This window comes from Sus scrofa, chromosome 3, assembly GCF_054392235.1.
Source record: "Sus scrofa isolate SSC_HxYL_T2T_F1_AM1 chromosome 3, Sscrofa_HxYL_maternal_Yorkshire_Landrace_v2.0, whole genome shotgun sequence".
NCBI lineage: Eukaryota > Metazoa > Chordata > Mammalia > Artiodactyla > Suidae > Sus > Sus scrofa.
This window is the reverse complement of record NC_139385.1, coordinates 114,165,611-114,184,295: the sequence shown is the minus strand read 5'-3', so window position 1 is coordinate 114,184,295 and position 18,685 is coordinate 114,165,611. Positions and strand designations below refer to the sequence as shown.

At 40.5% G+C, this 18,685-nt stretch overlaps 1 protein-coding gene across 21 annotated transcripts in view; it reads right to left on the bottom strand.

The window, feature by feature from the left end:
* ATL2 (atlastin GTPase 2) overlaps positions 1-17,967 on the bottom strand; it is a 71,998-nt gene extending 54,031 nt beyond the window's left edge. For 9 of the 21 annotated variants that reach the window (XM_085019532.1, XM_085019527.1, XM_085019529.1 and 6 more), the window contains exon 1: positions 17,837-17,967. Coding sequence is in view for 9 of the 21 variants with exons in the window: in XM_085019524.1 (XP_084875650.1) it covers positions 17,837-17,954 (118 nt within the window). In the remaining 12 variants the exon portion in view is untranslated. Of the gene's footprint in view, positions 1-17,179; positions 17,504-17,836 lie in introns of those variants that run through there. The other 12 variants (XM_085019534.1, XM_085019528.1, XM_085019531.1 and 9 more) reach the window with 2 other exon arrangements.
* Between the last annotated feature and the right edge of the window lie 718 nt (positions 17,968-18,685).

The window sequence follows — 18,685 nt, the reverse complement described above, 5'->3', positions numbered from 1 at the left end:
AGCCTGGGAACTTCCATATGACTCAGGTGCAGCCCTAAAAAGCAAAGAAAAAGAAAAAGAAAAAAGTCTCTCAACTATTCTAGAACACTGATTCTCAACCTGTACTTCCACAGCATTTTAGTGATTGGGAGGGGCAGGAGGATACCTTTGTGAACTGAAGTCTGGCACTTGCCATCAGCCTCTACATGGAGTAAAAACATGAGCCACTGCCACTACAAACCCGCAGCACCCCCTGAGTGGAGCTCAGGGTAGAGATGAGGAGTGAGGCACTCTGTGCTCCAGATCCTTCAGATAGTCAGATATTTTTAGAAGACTTTATGTGCCTGATTTTTGCATCTCCTCCCATATAGAAAAACACTAAAATCCTTCATGGTTATGTCTGCTCCTTGTGACTGGTAGTAACCTTCAGGAGATCAGCAACAAACTTTGGTAAAATGTGCATATGCTACATGCACCTCCCCTTCACCTTTATCATATCCTGATATTCCCCCTTTTCCTCCTTGGGTGGTATTTCACCCCGGTCTGTAGTTAAGGATAAAGAATGTCACGGTCATCTATAAATACAGTCACCTCCAAGGGTGAGAGCTGGTGAGTCCTGCAGGCTGTGAAAATTCAGGACAGTGGCCCTGATAGCGGAGGTGGAGATCAAAGGAATGATTTCTGTGAGCCCAGGCCTCTTTTGTTCCTGTTCCCTGCCCTTTGTTGTGAAAACTCCTATATATCCTAGCTCCTGGATCACCACCTTGGAGCGGTTTCTCAGGGCTACCTGAGATGCTATCTCCCAAGCTTGCACTTAAGTCCTAATTTCACCCCAAATAAAATTTAACTCTCAACTTTCAGGTTAATTTTTTTTTTTTTTTTTTTGTCTTTTGTTGTTGTTATTGCTGTTGTTGTTGCTATTTCTTGGGCCGCTCCCGCGGCATATGGAGGTTCCCAGGCTAGGGGTCGAATCGGAGCTGTAGCCACCGGCCTACGCCAGAGCCACAGAAACGCGGGATCCGAGCCACGTCTGCAACCCACACCACAGCTCACGGCAACGCCGGATCGTTAACCCACTGAGCAAGGGCAGGGACCGAACCCACAACCTCATGGTTCCTAGTCGGATTCGTTAACCACTGCGCCACGACGGGAACTCCCAGGTTGTTTAATTTTTTCAATCGACATCTTTAAGGATCAAAACAAAATGTTTTCAAAAAAGGAAAAGACAAGGTCAAGTGAATATAAAATTCTGAACCCATCCCATCACTCCACTTCCCCAGAAATAGAGTTTTAAACACGTCAATTCTTGCCTCCTAAAATTTGGAAGCAAAATCCCTATTTCTAAGAAACTCATTATTAGTTGGCTACCTCAAATATCCCCATTCTTTAGCAGGGAAAACTGAAAAGAATCAGGTTTAAAATCAAATCCACTGAACACCCTAAAAAGACAACTAGGGAGGCTATCTGAGCCTAAAGTTAATTGTGAAACTACCAATCATTTAAGGATGAAATTATACCAATTCTAGACAGACTTTTACACACACAAAAAAGGGAAGGGAACATTTCCCAACTCATTTTATGAAGCCAATATAATCATCCCAAAATTAAAACCAAAGACATTACAAGAAAACAAAACTTGTTGTTCCCATTGCAATTCAGCAGTAATGAACCCCACTAGTAGCCACAGAATGCAGGTTCCATCCCCAGCCTCAATTAGTGGGTTAAGGATCCAGCGTTGCCCTGAGCTGTGGTGAAGGCCGGCAGCTGTAGCTCCAATTTGACCCCTAGCTTGGGAACCTCCATATGCTGCAGGTGCAGCCCTAAAAAGCAAAAAAAAAAAAAAAAAAAAAAAAAACTCCAGTATTCAGAATACATAAAGAACTCTTACAACTCAAAAAGAAGAAATCCATTTTTTAATGTGTAAGAGATTTTAGCAGATGCCTCAAAGATATATGAGTGGTCAATAAGTAGAGGAAAATATATACTCACACCATTAGATGTTAGGAAAATATAAATTAGTATCACAATGAGACACCACCACACACTCACCAGGACAGATAAAATTTACAAGACTGACAAAAATATAGCTGGTGGGGAACAACTAGCACTCACATATACTTCTGCCGAGAGTATAAAATGATACAACCACTTTAAAAAACTTTTTGGCAATACATTCTATAAAGTTAAATACATACCATACAACCAGCTATCAAGAGAATATGCATGCACTCCCTAGAATATCAGAGAATGTCAAGAAATTTTAGGACATTCAAGTTCTAGTACAGATGCTTAAAAATTGGTCTTAATACTTAAAATTAAATCTAAATATACACTCACAGGGCTTTTAGAGCTTACACAGCCAAATTTACTCATTTTAAAGATTAAGGAAAACACATGACCACTGTTTCGAGGGAAAACTGGGCATGGTCTTATTAATTTAGAGCTATTTTCTCTACATTGGTGCTTCTCAAACTTTTTAAATGCATATCAATCAACTGGGGATCTTGTTAAAATGCAAATTTTGATTCAGGAAATCTGGGATGGAACCTGAAACTGCGTTTCCTTTTTTCTCTCTCTTTCTTGTTGTTATTTTTTTTTCCCTTTTTTGCCATGCCCTTGGCATGCAAGAAAGTTCCTGGGCCGGGGATCAAACCCCTGCCACAGTAGTGACCTGAGCCAGAGTAATGACATTGCCGGATCCTCCATCAGCTGTGCCACCAGGGAACTTCTGAAACTGCATTTCTACCTAACTCCAAAGTGATTCCAAAACTAACAGTCCTCTGAACATAACAGAGTACCAAGTATTACAATATTTTACAGGTATTAAGTACGAAAAAAATCATTCATTTTATTTATTTATTTTTCTTTTTTAGGGCTGCACCCGTGGCACATGGATGTTCCCAGGCTACAGGTTGAATCAAGAGCTGCAGCTGCCAGCCTACACCACAGCCACAGCAATCAATACTGGATCCAAGCCATGTATGTGACCTAAACAGTAGTTTGCAGCAACACTGGATCCTTAACCCACTGAGAAATGCTAGGGAATGAATCCTACTAGACACAGGCCAGATTCTTAACCAGCTGAGCCACAAAAGGAACGCCTCACATTTTATTTCATGTAGTTTCTAGTGATATTAATGTTTTCACGGAAGGAAAAAAAAGTTTTTAAGCTAAACTGTAATCCTCCATTTTTCCTGAGAGACTGCTAATATGCTGATAAAACCAACTAATCCAGTCGAGCTACTGTGGATTGTGTATAAAGTGAAAGGACGCAGTGCACACAGCCATCCTAACTTTAAAAATATAAATGTAGATGTTTTAGTATGTTGACATGATATACAGCTAGGATTGAAAATTATTGGTCTGGAGTAATCATCAGTTATCTGGGTGAGCACTGAATTGCAGGTTTTCCTCCCCCTGCCCAAACAGATACAGCCCAGAATAAGAATTCTGACAAAAACCTCAAAGAAGATTTTCTTAAGGAGAAAGCAGTTATTAGCCAATCAGATACTATAAGAAAAGGTTCTATTTGCTCCTATAAAATAGTATTACTAATAACTTATAAAGTTAAGCTTCTTTCAAATAAAACTGGAACTATGATAAAAACTTTAAAGACTTCAGAAGAGAACCTATTATAATAATGTCACATATGAGGTGCTTTATCCCATCAGCTTTGCCAATTTGATCAACAAGACCATCCTAAATCACCAAGTTTTAGAAATACTTTTAAAGAATATATAATGTGGTTCATATGTCCTTCCTTTATCAGTATCAAATCAGATGATAAAAGCTGTTTTCCATAAGATTCAAATATTTTCCACTTGAAAGCTACTGTTTCCATAGTAACCAGCACTGACATAACAGAATCTTTGCTCGTCCCATTTAAAAAATACTGAGGAATAAAAATGGTTTTATGCAAAATTTATCTATAAAGAAAAATGTAAAACAGATTACAAAATATTTTTCCCAAAGTTTATCATCGAATATTTACCAGCTCTTAAAGCATACATTTAAATATGTGTAGCTTCAAAACAAAATATTTAACTCATTAATTTAGATTATTTTAAATGGGGTTGCAGTTTATAAAGTCAATTTTGTTGGCTAGTTAAGAGATGCTAGAATAAACTAGAGTTTCCTGATGGCCTAGTGGGTTAAGGATCCAGCACTGTCACTGCTATGGTGCAGGCTGCTGCTATGCATGGGTTCAACCCCTGGCCTGGGGATTTTCACATGCTACAGGCGCAGCCAAAAAAAAACTTTCGGGAAAAAAAAAAAGACATGCTAGAATAAGCAATGGCTCAGGAGACTCTAAGCAACAAGACAGAAATTCAATATTTTTCTCCTTTTTTTTTTGGCTACCCTGGTGGCATGTAGAAGTTCCTGGGCCAGGGATCAAGCCCATGCCACAGCAATGGCCCAAGCCACTGCAGCAACAATGCCAGATCCTTAACTTGCTGCATCACAGGAGAAATCCAACAAGACATTCAGAAAAATTCTATTTAGGTCTCACAACTTGAGTCCTCAGTAAGGTTCTTCTCTATTAAGTCTTGCAGAAAATTTCACCCCAGTCATGAAAAGGTTCTTGTATCTTTTGTACTTTTTTAAAGGGTGAGGATATACACTTTTGTTCTGTGGTATAAATGCTTAAAGAATTAGAATACACAATACTGAATCTTTTTGAATTTAATTTTTATGTAAGTTATTTATATGCTAGAGTATTCTTATGCAAATGAACAGAAGAGACAAGCTTGTTTGTAACTGCAAAAAAAAAAAAAAAAAAAACCCTACAACTGGGGATCTAAATATCCATGGATAAATAAATAAACTATGAAATAGAGAATTAAAATTAATAAGATTTAAATGTGTATACATGGATAAAAGTCAAACCCAATGTTGAATGAAAACAACAAAACAAGCCACAAATATAGTTTGGGCCACTTGCTAAAAAATTTTAAATGCAGCACAATATCATATATTACATATATATATAAAATATATATGTTACAGGACTGTTTTAAAAAAACCAGGAAACATATATACTAACTTCAAAACCAAGTTTCTATCTAGGGAGGGAGGGAAGAGAAGAAAAGGATTTTAGAAGAACCCTTTGACTGTATAGTAACACTTTACTTCTCTTTAAAAAGGGATTCAAAATAAATATGGCAAATATTGTGTATTAGCTCTAGGCAATGGCAATTGAGCATCTAACATATTTCCCTCTGTTATTTTTATAAGTCTGAAATACATTACAATTGTTTCTAAGGAAATATTTTAAGTTGCTTAAGAATTTATTTCCATAGGGAAAGGAACTTATATCTATCGAATGACTGTAACTTTATGCCAGGCACTGATAGGAAGCCTCTCAACAACCCTGTGGCTTAGCAACTATCCCTATTTGAGAGAAAAATGTGGACATTTCAAGAGGTTAAACAAAAAAAAAAATTTTTCAAGATTCTAGAGCTAAAAAGTAGTATATGAATCAAAATTTCTATTTAGGTCTTTTTATTAAGTCCATTCTGTTTCCTCTATACTGAAGTGCTTTTTAACACCACAGGATAATTCTTATAAAGATCAATCTTTGTCCCCCTATGGTATACAGCCATAAAAAGATGGCTCCAATCAGTCCATATTTTTAATGATGCTTATCATTTAAAATAAATTTGATATGAGTTCATCTACTCTTACGAGTAAATAACAGCAAGTACTGGAACTCCCTTGTGGCACAGTGGGTTGGTTAATGGTCCTGTGCTGTCTCTGCTGTGGCTTAAGGTGACTGCTGTGGCACAGGTTCGATCCCTGGTCTAGGAACTTCCACATGCTGCGGGCAGGGCCAAAAAATAAATAACAAGTACAGGTTATGTGTGGGTTCAAAGGATGTGGTTGTTTGGAAAGGTGGACTGATAAACATCTAGTATTTGAGATTAAATACTCAAGGTTTGAATTAAACTGAATTTCTGGGGAGTTCCCATTGTGGCTTCACGGAAAGAACCTGACTGGTGTTCATGAGGACTTGGGATTGATCCATGGCCTTGCTCAATGGGTTAAGGATCTGGCATTGTCGTGCGCTGTGGTTTAGGTCTGATCTGGTGTTGCTGTGGTTGTCGTGTAGACGGGCAGCTGCAACTTCGATTCAACCCCTAGCTTAGGAATTTCCATGTCCACAGTTGTGGCCCTAAAAAGACAAAAAAATAAAATAAAATAAACTGAATTTCTGAACAAAAACTAGAGTAAGAAAAATAATCAAAATTACGAATACACATAACTCTTCCTTGACAGATCAACAGGAAAAAAAAACTGTTTGCTATAGAATAGTTGATTCATCTGTAACTTAATTATACATGGATCTGAAGCCAAGCTATACTGTCAATTTTTAATGAGCCACAGCCATATCATAAAGCAGTGAATCCTATGCACACTAAAGCTTAAAAGAACCATCTAGGTGGCTTGTTTGGAATACAGATTTTTGGACCTCACCTCCAGAGTTAATTCAGTTCATGTATAGGGTCTAAGAATCTGTAACAAAAGTACAGATCTGATGCAAGGGTGCAATGGGGGCATAAGCCTTTACTCCTTCAATAAATATTCATTGAACACCTACGACACGGTTCTAAGAACTGTAGATTCAGTAGCAAACAAAACAAACACCAAAAAAATCCTGCCCTAGGAGTTTATTACATCCTAAAAGTGAGGAGACAGAAAACAGATACATGACATCAGCTGGTGTTAAGTGCTATAGAGAAAAATAAAACAGGTTAAGGGAAATGTAAAGCAGGGGTTGCCATTTTACAAAAGAATGATTAGTCACGGCTTCTCTAATAGAGATATTTGAGCACAGAATTGAAAGAAGTGGATATCTGGGAGAAGAGGTGAAAACATTATTAGGAACTTTCTTATTCTTTGAAATAATTTGCTGTATGAAATAATTTTAGGCATTGTACTTTTTACAATAGAAGACAGAAAAACATTTAAAGTGACTATTCTGTGCTATATATAATCCTCAAAATCACTTTGTGGGACTGCTAAATTTCCTTATTTGTATAAAGGAGGACACAGGATTCGATTAAGCAATTTGTTTAATTTAAACAAAATTTTAAAAATTTTATGTAATCAATCAGAATGCACACCCAGTTCAGATTCATCATTATCCATCTATGCCAAATGAACTTGTTTGCTGAACAAACTCAAGTGTATTCTGATGTGCTCAAGATTTTTAGAAAACTGAAAAAAACTTCCAAAAATACAATTTGTTTAAAAGCAGGGAAGTTGATGTCTCGTCTCAATAACAAATATTGACAGATAGCTATTTTTCCCTTTACTTTTCCCAAATATTTCCTTGTCAAAACTTTATCATTTATAGTCGGCAAATCATTTATACAGTCCCAACATTTGGGAAATAATTTTTTCTTCATAAGCCTTTTCCTGGGACAGGTTTAAAATTGTAGACTTTTAGGAGTTCCCGTTGTGGCTCAGTGAGTTAAGAATCTGACTAGTATCCATGAAGACATGGGTTTGATTGATCCCTGGCCTCTCTCACTGGGTTAAAGATCTGGCATTGCTGCAAGATGTGGCTCAGGTTGAAGATGCAGCTTGGATCCAGCATTGCTGTGGTGTAGGCTGGCAGCTGCAGCTCTGATTCGACCCCTAGCCTGGGAACTTTCATTTGCCATGGGTGCAGCCTTAAAAAAAAACAAAAAATATAAAATAAAATTGTAGACCCTTAAAACATAAGAGGCAATAAAACTGGAGTTCCCGTCATGGCTCAGCAGTTAACAAACCCAACTAGGGTCCATGAGGATACGGGTTTCATCCCTGGCCTCCTCAGTGGGTTAAGGATCCAGAGTTGCCATGAGCTGTGGTGTAGGTCACAGAAGCAGCTCAGATCTGGCGTTGCTATGGCTCTGGCACAGGCTGGCAGCTGTAGCTCCGATTCGACCTCTAGCCTGGGAACTTCCATATGCCATGGGTACGGCCCTAAAAAGCAAAAAAAAAAAAAAAAATATATATATATATATATATATATTTCCCATCTTTGTTCACCAAGTCCAACAATGCTCAGCACACGTATGCAATGTGTCAGGAACTGAGGAAAGTTCTCCCACCCTACCCACCTCACAAACTTGAGAGCAACGGCACTATGTAAGATATTAAAGAGGTACAATTTGCTACTAATAGTCCTTACTCTCAAAGTTCCATCCCTGGCCTTGCTCAGTAGGTTAAGGATCCGGCATTGCCATGAGCTGTGGTGTAGGTTGCAGATGCAGCTCAGATCTGGTGTTGCTGAGGCTGTGGTGTAGGCCAACAGCTGCAGCTTGGATTTGATGCCTAGCCTAGGAACTTCCATATGCTGTGGGTGTAGCCCTAAAAAGACAAAAACAAAAACAAACAAAAGGAGGGGGCCCTAAGAATGCTAGGCATTATCCTGAGGAGAGCCATGGAAAACTCTGAAGCAGAGTGATAGGATCAAAGCTGTACAGCAGAGACAAACTGAAAGTGATGAGTGAGTAAAAAGTATAATGAGAGTTTAAAAACAGGGAAATCAGATACAGGGCAAATGGAAGAGCCTGAGTATAAGGTGAAAAGCCCCAAGTCAAGAGGTGACAGTAAAAATAAAAAGCTATGCATGTGAGAACTAACTAGTTCTTCAACATCCTTTTTTGGAATAGGCAACAGATAACACTAAATGATCCCATACCTTTTTATTAAGGGACATTCTCTTTTCTATAAGCCTTTATAAAGCGACAGTGCACTAAATTTCCATTTCCCAAAGTACTGTTGGTACAGTGACCCCAAGGTTTTGCAACATATCACTTAGTTATCCAACAAAATCAGAGTAGGTTGCCTTGATTTAGGCAAATAGTTTAATCATTCCCTTTGTGGCCCTCAAATTAACTCTAGTAAGTTAAAGACATTAAACTCACAGAAGAGCTACTGAAATCTTGGATAATCAATTAGCCAAGGAGTTATTAAATAAATATATATAAGCTTAAATTTAGAATACGGTTTTCATGACAATTCTCAAAAAAGTATCTGCCAAGACAGGAAATAAGTTTCACTTTACCTGAGATGACTTGTTACACCAAGTTTAAAAAACAGGAAGGACGGAAAGAAGGACGGAAGGGAGAGAGAAAGAAAGGTATACGCTCAAATCCCAACCTTGGCTTAACAGAGGCAAAAGTCTACTGAAAGAGTAACTATAAGAAAATAGTGCCAAAAAGGGACAAATAAACATCCTTCCAGCTAGACAAATGTGACTAATTTGAAAAAACAAAAGGGATAAGAAGGTTTGAGCTTCTCATTATTCCTTCTTTTTGTCCTTTCCCTAGTTTGAGAGTATGGATCAAGATTCCTTCTGGCAGAGAAATACACATGCTCAAAAACAGGGGCAGGGAGCACACACCTTTAATGTTTTCAGTCACATTTGGGGGACTAATCAGATAGTTTTTCTAGGAATTATTCAGTTGTTTAAATCAGTCCTTTGCTCTATTTGGCTAGAGAAAAACAACCTATATTCCTTTTTTTTTCTCTCTCTCTCATCTTTTCTAGGGCCACACCTGCGGCACAGGCAGGTTTCCAGGCCAGGGGTCGAATCGGAGCTACAGCCGCCGGCCTAGGCCAGAGCCACAGCAACACAGGATCCAAGCCACATCTGCGGCCTATACCACAGCTCACGGCAATGCTGGATCCTTAACCCACTGAGCAAAGCCAGGGATCAAACCCACAACCTCACAGCTCCTAGTAAGATTCGTTAACCACTGCGCCACAACGGGAACTCCCCCCATGTTTCTTTTTTATTAAACATGCTCTAACACATTATCTTTTCAGTTGCTTCTATCCAACTGCTTTTTAAGCATCCCTTTTAGGAGTTCCCATCGTGTTTCAGCAGAAACAAATCTGACTAGGAACCATGAGGTTGCGGGTTCAATCCCTGGCCTTGTTCAGTGGGTTAAGGATCCAGCAATGCCGTGAACTGTGGTATAGGCCGCAGATGTGGATTAAGGATCTGGCGTTGCTGTGAGCTATGGTGTAGATTGCAGTTGCAACTCAGATCCTGCGTTGCTGTGGTGTAGGCCAGCAGCTGTAGCTCTTATTCCCTAGTCTGGGAACCTCCATATGCTGTGGGTGTGGCCCTAAAAAGCCAAAAAAAAAAAAAAAAAAAAAAAAGTATCCCTTTTAGAAAAATTCTTAGAAAACAGGGACAAGTGTTTCAACTATTTTGAAAAAGCTTCCAACATACTACGTATCTTTAATCTTCAAATAGTATATCCTACAATTTTGCTCCCTAAGACTCACCGACAAGCCCAACCTCCCCCATGAAGTCTTCCTCAACAATACTAACACAGAGTAATTTCTACTTCTGAAATTACAAACTTTATTGACAAATATGCACAAGGTCTATCTGATCTCCCATCTACATGAAAGCTTAGGGAATCTGTTCAACATTTCTCTACGTAGGTATTCATTACAAGCAACACACAAGCCCTTTTATGAGGTGCTCAATATGCCAACAGAACACAAAGGGCGGGGAAAAGAAGATAGTTCTTTGTATGTATGAGCTTCTATCACACTATTGGGCACTGAGGCAGATGTCCATAATCTGGCATTAAAAAAGGACAGGAACAATCAATATGTTGCAAGAATTTAAAACAGTAAAAAGAAAAAAAAAAAAAAAACCTCCAGTAGCATACCTAAAGATTCAAAAGAGACCAGACTGTTAATAAGTTGAGAGTTACCAATTTAAGAAAAACACTCATATGGCACCACTTAAATTTTTTTAAAAACATACTATTCTCTCAAAAAAAAAAAACCCACAAAACTAAAAAGCAAACATGAAAAAGAATTTCTTGCATGCAAAAGGCTTTTATAAAAACAAGAGAAACAGAGCCAAAAGATACAAAAATGCGATTTAAAAAAAGAATTCACATTTTAATTACCATATTAGAATTTCAACATCAACTATAATCAAAGAAATTCAACTAAAACAAATAGGGCGATCCCAATTTTCCCTATGCGTTGGCATTTTTCATTAACAATACCCATTGGTGAACAAGCACAAACCTAAACTTAAAGGAGACAGACTAAATGGGTACAACTTTCTAAATGGATTTGCTGATGTGTCTTCAATCTTGAAAATATAAAGGCCATTTAACCCAGAAATCTACTTTTAAGACCTTACCCTATATAGGTCAAGGTTTATCTATAAAGATGTTCGGCTAGCATTATTCACAAGAAATAACTCCATAATCAAGAGGAGGATTAGTTAAGTAGTAGTTAATATCATTTAAAAAATCATATTGCAGGGAGTTCCCATCGCAGCTCAGTGGTTAACAAATCCGACTAGGAACCATAAGGTTGAGGGTTTGATCCCTGGCCTTGCTCAGTGGGTTAAGGATCCGGCATTGCCATGAGCTGTGGTGTAGGTTGCAAACGCAGCTCGGATCCAGTGTTGCTGTGGCTCTGCTGTAGGCCATAGGCTACAGCTCTGATTAGACCCCTTGCCTGGGAACCTCCATGTGCCGCGGGAGCGGCCCAAGAAATGGCAAAAAGACCAAAAAAAAAAAAAAAAAAAATTGCAGAGATTACTTAATCATATAGAGAAATACAATAAAAAATGAAAAAGTTAGAAAATTATAGTTAAGATCCCAATCTATGAAAAGTTAAATTATGCTTCTAAAAACGGAAATATTAGTATGATTTTTATTTTCCTTTCTCCTTTATCTGTATTTCCAAAGTATCTATGAAGGTTTACTGCTTTTGAAATTAAACAAATTTTAAACTTACATGACAAAGCAAAAATTACCACATTACTCGATTAGGTTAAGAACCGTGATCACAAGTTGAAAGCTGTTCAATCACAAGTTTAGCTGTAACTTAAAGAAAGTAAATTTCTATCATAATATCCAGTTGTAAGACATTTGGTATTTGCTACATTGCTCAACCTTCCCAAGAACATTTAGACTTCAGAATTTCTTAAGAAACAATATCCAAGTACATGGCCATCTTCCTGCAATAAAAAGCCTCTTGACTCTAAACAAAAATTCAACACTGCCTGCTGATACTGCCATATCTAAATTTTAAAATTAAAGTGCTGATGAAAAGAAAACACAATTCCTGATGATTAATTAGTGTTGTCCAAAAAAACTAAGAACAAGAGTGATTTTCATGTCAAAATTTCTATCATTCAAAATTCCCCCCATCATTCTGATAGTTAACCCAACTTTTAACATCTTATAAACTTACTCATTCAAATATGAAAAGAGCAGCTTACTGAGTATGCCAATTTCAAACTCCTTATAGAGTTTCTTTACAGAAGGCCTTAAAGTTTCTAAAGTGCTTTCATAGATTATTTATTTAATAATCAAAAAAAAAGACCTCCAAGTTTGCTAGGGTAGATATTAACCAAGAGGAAGGAAAAAATGTTATTCCATTCTCACGGCCATAGGAAGTTTATAGAACTCAAAATTAAGTCTTTAATTAAGTATATTTTTATCACTACCCATGACTCTACTATAAATGATTATTACATGAAGGGGGAAAAAAGCTCTTCATGGGATTCATGACTGGTGTGGTTTCAAGTTGATCTTTTTTAAGCATTTTTATGCATCACATACATAAATTAGATTTTCCACCTTTATTGTTCATAAAGTCAATGTACTCTGCTTGAAAATTGCCAAGAAATCAATCCAAGAGTTCCCCAGTGGCCTAGCGATTAAGAATCTGGCATGTTCACTGCTGTGGCATGGGTTTGATCCCCGGCCTGGGAACTTCTGCATGTGACGGGCACCACCATAAAAAAAAAAAAAAAAAAAAAAAAAAAAAAAAATTAGCTCATATTGAATCCTGTAATTGAAACAAACAATTCCAGAAGACTGAAATCATATTTTGCCACATGATTAAATGATTCTTTAAAGTACAAACTTATTAAAGGTAGCTGAATATGAATGTATATTTTTATCTTATAAAAAATGAACAAAGACCTTTCAAGTCACAATTTTAAAAATTAAATGTTTAGTTTGAAGTTTCATCATAAGTAACCATACATTACAGTGGTAACTACCATCAAATAGAATGTTTTCGACTGGGTTTATCACTTTAATCACGTTTAATACATTAACCCTAAACATAAACATTATCAGCATTTTATAGAAGTTAAAATTTTACCCACCACCCTTGCCCAAACTAAACTTTTCTCCCCATTACTGGGAAAAAAAATTAGAAGAGACTTCCTGATTGCAAATACATACAAATAAGATAGAACAAGTAGTCAAACTGGCACATGCTTACACATATTACCATCTGTTACTGAAACAGAGCAGGGCCCTCTGGGGCTCCTGGGTACAAAAGTCTTTCTGGGTCCCCCATTTCTTGTTTTTAGGAAATAGGCCTTATTCAGCCTCAAAGACTTTCCCTCCAAGAGTTCCATAAAGAAAGGTTCAAACAGTTGCTAATCAAGGAAGGGAAGGGATACGGAGACAGGGAGGAGCAGTCAAGAAACTACAGTGCAGCCTTGGGGCATGGTTCCGGTTTCTCCCCAAGGAATATACATAATTTTGAGTTCTTCTGCAGAACTAAAACCCCCAACAAATGAAAGATGTTAATTACTTGATGAAGCATTCTTCATTCCGGAAAGGAGGACTGTCAGAACCAGGCCCGGGGCCACTAAACACCAACTCTGAAGAAAACTTGACTCTACCCTGACCCTTCTCTGTGGCCCTATTTTCCACTCCAAAACTGTAAGACCACCTTTTACTCCCTTCCAAAAGAAGGCAGTCTTTAAGGCATTAGCCTGCTGTGGTCTCCGTTGCCTGGCCAAGCAATAAAAGCTACTTTTTTCTCCTTTGCCCAAAACTGTCCCAGCGTTTCTATTCGGCCCAGGTGGACAGAAGCTGGGTTTCAGCAACATTACAAACAGCTTTACAAACAGCTTTACAATTTCCAGAACACTTGCACCCTATCACCTCATTTGTTTTCCACAACAGCACCTGTGGATTATCACTACTATAATTCGAGGGGTTTCAGGCACAGAGAGGTTTTTTTTGCTTTTTTTTGTTTGTTTGTTTGTTTGTTTTGTCTTTTTGCTATTTCTTGGGCCGCTCCCGCGGCATATGGAGGTTCCCAGGCCAGGGGTTGAATCGGAGCTGTAGCCGCCAGCCTATGCCAGAGCCATAGCAACGCGGGATCCGAGCCACATCTGCAACCTACACCACAGCTCATGGCAACGCCGGATCCTTAATCCACTGAGCAAGGGCAGGGATCGAACCCGCAACCTCATGGTTCCTAGTCGGATTCGTTAACCACTGCTCCAGGACGGGAACTCCACACAGAGAGTTTAAATGAAGTCACTCAGCTTTTGATTCCTCATTCTTTTTCCACTGTACTATCCTGATTCTCTATGACGAAGGAAATACTGCCCCCAGAGAGTATCGTACAATAAAAAGGTAAAATGTGCTTAGAGATCTTAGACAAGCACCTTTCATCAGTTATACATTTCACCAAATTACTGGCTATTTTGATGCCAATCACAGAAATACAAGTTGTACAAATCATTTTATTATACTGGTACTTTAGAATCCCCTAGATTCTACTTGTTCTGCCCAGAAGACTAATTCCAAAGTCTACTTTCTTAATTCTTCTACTTCTTTGTGCAATATCCACCTCTTCCCTTCCTACTTTAAAATTTCCCACTCCCATTAGTGACTTGCCCTATCTTTACTTTCCAACTGCCCCATCTTTACATCAGCATGATTTCAGACTTCATTCAACAAAGTTTTACACAGTCACCTCTAATTATGTGATAATTTGCCCCATTCTCCTCCAAGTCTGGTGAAGAGTAGTAGGAGTTCCTCTGAGTAGTTTCTGTGACTGTAGACCAGTTAATCACTTCCTCCCTTTGTAACTGTAGACCAGTCACAATCACTCCACAATCACCCCCTCCAACGGGAATAATTTAATTCCCTCACAGAAGATTTTAAGAATAAAATCAAAACAAGATGTTTAAAGCGCTTTATAAAGTATGAAGGAGTTCCCGTTGTGGACCAGCGGTAACAAAACCGACTACTAGGAATGAAGACTCAGGTGTGATTCCTGGCCCAGCTCAGTGGGTTAAGGATCTGGCGTTGCCGTGAGCTGTGATGTAGATCACAGAGGCAGTTTGGACCCTGAGTTGCTGTGGCATAGTCGGGCAGCTGCAGCTCCTGGGTTGCTGTGGCACAGGCAAGGAGAGCAAGACATCTTACTCCTCTGCCTCTTGATCCTTCTCCCGGAAAAGGCATAATTTTGGAAAAGGTCTAACAAGTACAAGAAAGTTATTTTCACCTGTGTATATTAAAAAACCTTATCCTAAAGTTAAAACACAGAGGGAAACTAAAAAGAAAATAGGTGCACTCAACTTAAGGCCAGAATCTCATTCTGACTCATGGTTTATTTGCCCCATAATAAATACCTCTTTATTGTAAGGCAGCTCTTTCTTCCTTAAATAAAGAATTTCAGAGTTCCTGTTGTGGCTCAGTGGAAACTAATCTGACTAGCATCCATGAGGACGCAGGTTCGATCCCTGTCCTTGTTCAGTGGGTTAAGGATCTGGCATTGCCATGAGTTGTGGTGTAGGTTGCAGACTCGGCTTGGATCTGATGTTGCTGTGGCTGTGGTGCATGCCACCGGCTACAGCTTCAATTGGACCCCTGAGGAACCTCCATATGCCTCCAATTCGGCCCTAAAAAGACCAAAAAAAAAAAGAATTTCAATGGATTTCAAAACACCTTACTAAATAGATTTAATCACATCCACAGATGCTTATCATCCTACAAAGTCATAAAAATAGAATAGATCATAAGTGCTTTATAAAGGTCTCACTTTCTAAGAGTAAGCATGCCTCTTTAAGAGACACAAAACATCTTCCCAAGACTAAACTTCTATAGTGGCACCTGACTCACCCCAACTCAGCTTAACTTTGTTTATCCAGAAAGCATAGGGAGACAAAGAGTTTACACAGCCAAAATTAGATGAGTTCCTACTCATTTGCAGTCTGCTGGCTTTTACTTTAAACACAAATCTTAACAAGTTTATTTGGTTTTTAATGTAGAATGGGTGACTCAGAGCAAATTAGCAGGGAGAGGGACTATTTCAGGCAGTCATTTGATAGGAATGGCTATCAAGTGAAGGATTAACTATACACACACAAGATAAAAACCTGCGGGTAGGAGACAGAGTATTTAATAAATGAGCAACTCTACTTATCATGTCTTAAGAATCGCATCTCTTCACAGTTCATACACAGCCTTGAGTTACAAAGGTAAGCAAGCACGCTTGCTTTGGATAGAACGCTTTGGATCTACGTCAAAACGGTTATAATTAATAAATAAGTAAATAAGCACACCCCCGGGGTCCAAAAGAGCTAAATTAACCAATCCCTCAGCATTCCAAACAACTCTAATTACTTGAGAATTCCAACCAGAATAGATCTAAGGCATACCTCTCTTCTCTTGAAGTACTTTTTCTATATAAATAGTTCTGTCAAATGCTTTGCTTGGCAAGAAATAAAATAAGCCTTATTTCCTGTTCTTTTTCCCTTAGCAAAAACTCTAGATTGTCATCACCTCTGACATACATTCAACATGTCCATAGGCTAATAACATAAATGATGAAATACATTTCACGTAAGCTTTTCTATTAAAGTCAGTCTTCTATCAAAATGTTTTACATTTTATCTCACGAAACCTTTAACAGACTGTAGAAGTCTGAACAACACAGTTCAAATTTAGTGTAGGTTAAAAAAAAACAAAAAAAACTCCTATCTATGCTATTGCCATACTTACCTAACCATAAACTTTTACTATTTACAAGTCTTTAAAAAACTTTATGCCTTTAAGTACCACCAAAATACTCAATCAGGATTTCAGGCGTTCAATTCACATCATAGTGAAAGATCAAATGCTAAACTCCTAAAAATAGGGGTGTTATGAGAGGGACACACAACACCCCGCTGCCAAGGCAAATGCGTCTTCGGGGGCAGGGGCACTCCTTGAACACGTACAGTAAGAGTTCACATTCAGCAAAACCAGGGAGCGAAGGATCAGGTGATTTCGCACCACCAACACTTTCAGTCTAACCAGGCCTTACTATGTTCTCAGTACTAGCACACAGCACATAAACCCCAGTTTTGACAATTAAACCCGAACTTGCATCCTAGCCACGCGTTACCCACTTGAATGGGTCCGGGAACCGAGGGGCCACGAAACGCGGGCCCCAGAGCACAGCCTTGGCCTGCGGACTGCGGTTCCCTCCTGGAAGGGCGTCTGGAGAGCTTTCCGACCTGGCAGCGAGGTGTCCGCTCCCCCAGTGCGCTGCGCGTCCTCCTCCTCCACGGGGCCCATCACGACCTGGATAACCCTTCCTCCCTTTCCCCGCGAGGAACAGAGAGCAGTAAGTGCCGGCCTAATGACAGGTCGTCCAGCAGCTTCCGAAGAGCCTTAGGACCGAGCCACGCCGCAGCCTAGCTCCCCGCGCCCCGGGTCGGCGGCCCCTGCTCAAGGCCGCCCCCTCAGGTCGGGGCGGACCCAGCCACAGCCACGCGGCGGGCGGGCAGGCGGACAGGGGGCCGGGCCGGGCGCAGCGGCGCGCGAGCCGCCAGTACACTCGACAGCTGCGGGAGCCGCCGCCACGGGGCCGCCCTTTCGGGCCGCGCGCTGCTGGAGCCCGGGGCGCGGCGGGGGCTAGGCCCGGCGGCCAGACGCGGCGGCAGAAGGAAAGCTGAGCCAGCCGCGGACGACGACCCCGCCGCCTGCGGCCGGTGCCCGCGAGCTCGAGCGGCTCTCGCCCTCTCACCACCCGGCCCTGCGGCCTCCACCGCGCCGGCCCGTACCTAGGAGGGTCGTGGACGAGACGTGGTTAACCGCGGTGTTTGGGTCACTGGTCCGCCGCCGGCGCCGCAGCCCCTGGTGCGGCTGCTGCCTCCGCGCTGCCTCGTCCCCCTCCGCCATCTTGTACCGATTTAAAATTAACTCCCCACTGACGTCAAACGCCGCCGCCGCTTTATCAACCTCCCGGGAGCCGGCGGGGCGCCGTTGGGTCCTAGCGCCGCCCTCAAGCTACTCCTCCTGGTCCTCCCCACGCCCTCCCTCGTCCCGCCCCTCGGAGCCCTCGCTCCGCCCCCGCTCTGCTTGCAAGCCTGCCTGCTGCTCGGTTTTCCCAGCCTTCCACTTTGGGGAGAACTTGGGCAGCGTTCCACCCCGACAGTCTCACACTCCCACCGCCCTAAGCTCATTGCCACACCTCAGCTCTGGACTAGGCTGTGTAAACGAAGAAGGATTCTCCGGAGAGCCAAGTCCCTCCTTCCTAATTCAGTAACCCAATTCTCTTGACAGCTCTTCTCCATGATCGTTGACTCGTGCACTGCACGTGAGGTTGCTTTCACACTCCTTTCCTTCTCTCCCTTTTATTCCCACCTCCTCCCACAGCTGTGCTCCCCCTCCTCCCTTCTTCGTTCCTCCTTCCCCCACCCCCACACTCCCCGCCACACTATTGCTGGTGCCCTGCTTTTCCTCATGTTCTTTCTTGCACAAGTCTCCAATGTTGTTTCCCATCCAGAGACCATCCTATGGTTCGTTTGCCATCGCTTCCTTCTAATTATGAGACCCTCCTCTTATCTTCTTAACTGTGCATACCCTTGCCTTCCTGCTCCTAGCCCCTTACAGGGGCAAACCAGAAAGCA